Source organism: Sinocyclocheilus rhinocerous, unplaced genomic scaffold, assembly GCF_001515625.1.
Source record: "Sinocyclocheilus rhinocerous isolate Xijiao unplaced genomic scaffold, SAMN03320098_v1.1 scaffold1338, whole genome shotgun sequence".
Taxonomy (NCBI): Eukaryota; Metazoa; Chordata; class Actinopteri; order Cypriniformes; family Cyprinidae; genus Sinocyclocheilus; species Sinocyclocheilus rhinocerous.
The window spans coordinates 692,467-696,089 of NW_015632722.1; the positions used below are offsets into that span (position 1 = coordinate 692,467).

Here is a 3,623-nt window from a genome sequence, read left to right on the forward strand (position 1 = left end):
TATATATATATATATAATAGAACGTTCAAAAATTACAAACAGACACATAGTGAGGTTTCTAAAGAAATAGGCTGTGTTTGAAGTACTACCATACTAATAGTTTTTTAATGGTACATAGTTTCAACAGCAGAATGACCATATATGGCAAAATAAGCAGTATACAATGGAGTACACTACAATAAATTCCAAATCTCAAGTACTATCAGCAGCCTTTTAACATTTTTCTTGACTTATAAATTATTGCCCAGCTAATTGTTAAGGCATTTTTACACAAATAATAACAGATAATAAGTAAATAAATTATAAAAAGTAAACTAATAAATCAATAAATTGAAAAATAAATTAATTAACAAATAATAATACATTTCCTGGACATCACTTGCTGAATTAAACAAGAAATGTTTTATAACACCACGTCACACTATTTTATTTTTTTTTAATGTTCATTATTCCATAAGGCATCTTTCCATTATGTCATCACTTTTTGGATAATGTACTGGCTGACTCTATGGACAGGATATCTGGGCACCCCCTCCCCTCCTTTATTTTTTACATTTGTATTTGTGTTATTATGAATTATTTTTATTGTTTTATTGAATGTAATTAGTTGGGGTTTGGTAATTACGGTTATGATATGATATTGCAGATTTTTTTCTTGTGGCAAGTTTGTCATTTGTGCACTTGTTATTCCATGTAAACAATAAATAATAAAATACATTTTAAAAATATAAATACATAATATAAACAAAAGACAACATTTCTTTTTAAAAATAAAGTAAAAGAAAGTTAACTAGTTTCCTGGTGTGAACAGTGTCTTTACACACTATATTTAAAAACATTTCTTGAGACTATGAATTTTTAAAAAGAGTAAAATTTTCAAGTAAAGAATGGTTCTGATATTTGAGAATGCGTAATTTAATGTAGCTATGTGTACTTACGTATAGAGAGGCTGCAGCTGTAAGTGAGAACTCTTTTGTGGAGGCTGGTAACTATACGAGTCCAATCCACCAATGAAATCAACTGCAACAGAGTGAGAGGACTCAAAACTCAAGCACTTTAATGGCACTGTAATTCACTTTCAGGTTCTAACAAAAGCCAAGAATACTTACAGCTGTCCTCATCATCCAGGAAGACTTTACTAACATAGCAGGCATAAACAAATCCAAAGAGCTGAAACACAGAACAAAATATGTTAACAGCCAATCAGTCATCCTACTTCTCTGCCAAACATTCATGTGCACATACTTTTGTAAATGAAAAGAAAAGAGATCAAACGTAAGTACTCACTGCAAGAAACACTTGCAAGGCTGAGCTGACCACCTCTATGTATTGGTAGTCCAGTAGGCAGCCACTGACAGTGATCACATGATGATCCTGAGGAGCCAATGGTGAGTCAGGCACTGGAGTAACTAAGCAACCAGGCCCATTCTCCATCCACCAGGAACGATGAAGCGATGTGTTAAATGTCATTAGGAAATCCCTGTCCTACAGCAGAACACAAACAGGATTTAAAAGGCAAAAATACCCTAATCATGAACTCAACATTGACGCTGTGTACTTTCTTAATCCAAATTCTTAGTTTTTCCAAAAAAAACATTTTTTTGTTCCTTGTAATCTTTAAATATTTTAATTTAAAGATTACAAAGAAGCCCTATTATCATTATGGATAATGCTAACTGATAAACTCCACTATTTTGCGAGATGCCTGCTTTTCAGGATCAATACAATTCCCAATTAACAAAATCAAATAAAATGCCCTTTCTTTCATTAATACAGTAATAAAATGGTTTATGAATGCCGTTTCATGTTGACTCTTAAGATTAAAGCATAACAAGGCATAAAATCAAACATTTAATCAGACTCTTTGGTGTATTTACACAATGACTTATCATAGACTGGAGTCTGGACCAATGCAGTAAATCACCTACCTGTGACAGGTGACCAACTTCCAGGTAAAAGCAGATGATAAAAGCGTTCCAGCCAACCCAGACCACAAGCCACACAGCATACTGAAAGTGACAGACATGCATACTGTATATGTGCACATATAAAAAATATATTAACGAATGCATATGAGACATGTAAAGACCATGCAAATAGCAAACCATTTTCAGCTGTAGATGCAAAATGTGGGCAAAAACAAATGTGTTCTTTTTTTCCTACCAGTATAAGATATCTGGAGCGGATTTGCACAGTTCCAAACACTCCCAAAATGACGGCCATGATATGGAGGAAATTGGCAAGGATGGGAGCCCACTGAAATCCCAAAAAGTCAAACACCTGCCTCTGTAATGCAGCGACCTGTGAATAAACCAAGAACACTTTACATACACAACCATCCAACATTACAAAAATTTACGCATGCATAAGTGTGCACAAAAAGCTTGTGCCAATACAAATAACATCACATATAGTCGTCGAACCTTGTCCCATGTCTTTGCAGACTTCAAAATGAGCTATACTGGGTTTATTTAGGCAAACATCAGACAGGCAAAACAAGCTTGTGCAGCAGACTCCCAAGTTATATTGGCAGGAAAATGGTACACAAAGTCTGGTATTGCTGGCTACTATTCCTGGCAGGAATTAACACGTGCAGCATCCATCCAAACAGCCCAGTAAGCGACTGCACATTAACCACATGCAGGAGAGATGGAAAATTCTTCAGAGAAGGATCATCAGCCACAAGGACTCTGTGCCAGAAAGCTCAGATGCTTTCCGGACACTCGAACGTCCGTCAAAGTACTGCACATCCTCTGCCGCTCTCGCATGTGGGTTTATTAAATATTTTGGCTAATTTGATGATGGAGTCCACAGACTCTGCTTGGCCGTTGTGGTGGGTTAGTTTAGCCAAACCTCCAAGCCTCTTATGCTCGCCAAAGTTGCATTTATTTGATAAAAAAAAACAGTAAAAAAACAGTAATATTGTAAAATATTATTACAATTTAAAATATCATTTGAATATTCATTTTAAAATATAATTTATTCCTGTGATGGCGAAGCTGAATATTTCCACAAAAATAGTAAGCAGAATATTATTATATGCACAATATTAATATCTTTCAAAAACAGTAAAAAAAAAAAAGAAGTAATATTTCAAACTTTTGACTAGAAGTGCACTTTAATTAGTTAAGTTCTAACTTGTTTTGACTAATTCTGTATGGAAATCAGGTTTTCATGAAGATCATTGGGTGTGAAAAGCCTAAAAACAATAAAAATAAAAAAAAGATTTAAACTGTGAGGCCCTACCTGTTATCACTGAATCAGCAGTACGGGCTGCAGTGGACCATTAAACTCACTTAAGCCAATGGCAAATAAATAAAAAATATTGTCTCCACACACATAGGAGCAATCCCAAAGCTGGGGTGCCGCAGCTGTTTCCATGGAAACTGCCTGGAGCCCCAGCCCACAGCCCTATGAGAAAAGACCCCCTTCATCAGGAGGCCCCTCATCCTCACATGTCTCTCGTCTGTGTGTTACACAAATCATGCATATGCATACATATCTGGGGCATGAAGTTTCTCCAAGAAAAGTTTTGACAGGCTTCTCAATTGGCCCCCTAAGAAAGGAACCAGGACACATTCTCCCTTGGCTTCACCCCTCCCAAATCAGAACCCCTGCGTCCT

The 3,623-nt window shown here is 35.8% G+C and overlaps 1 protein-coding gene across 1 annotated transcript in view; it reads right to left on the minus strand.

The window, feature by feature from the left end:
• The window catches only part of LOC107742874 (sodium/potassium transporting ATPase interacting 1), a 5,906-nt gene that overhangs the window by 1,456 nt on the left and 827 nt on the right, over positions 1–3,623 (minus strand). The window contains exons 3-7 of the mRNA XM_016555947.1: positions 2,164–2,301; positions 1,929–2,009; positions 1,288–1,485; positions 1,110–1,170; positions 939–1,020 (exon numbers count right to left, since the gene is read on the minus strand). Of these exons, the coding sequence (XP_016411433.1) occupies positions 939–1,020; positions 1,110–1,170; positions 1,288–1,485; positions 1,929–2,009; positions 2,164–2,301 (560 nt within the window). The remainder of the gene's footprint in view (positions 1–938; positions 1,021–1,109; positions 1,171–1,287; positions 1,486–1,928; positions 2,010–2,163; positions 2,302–3,623) is intronic.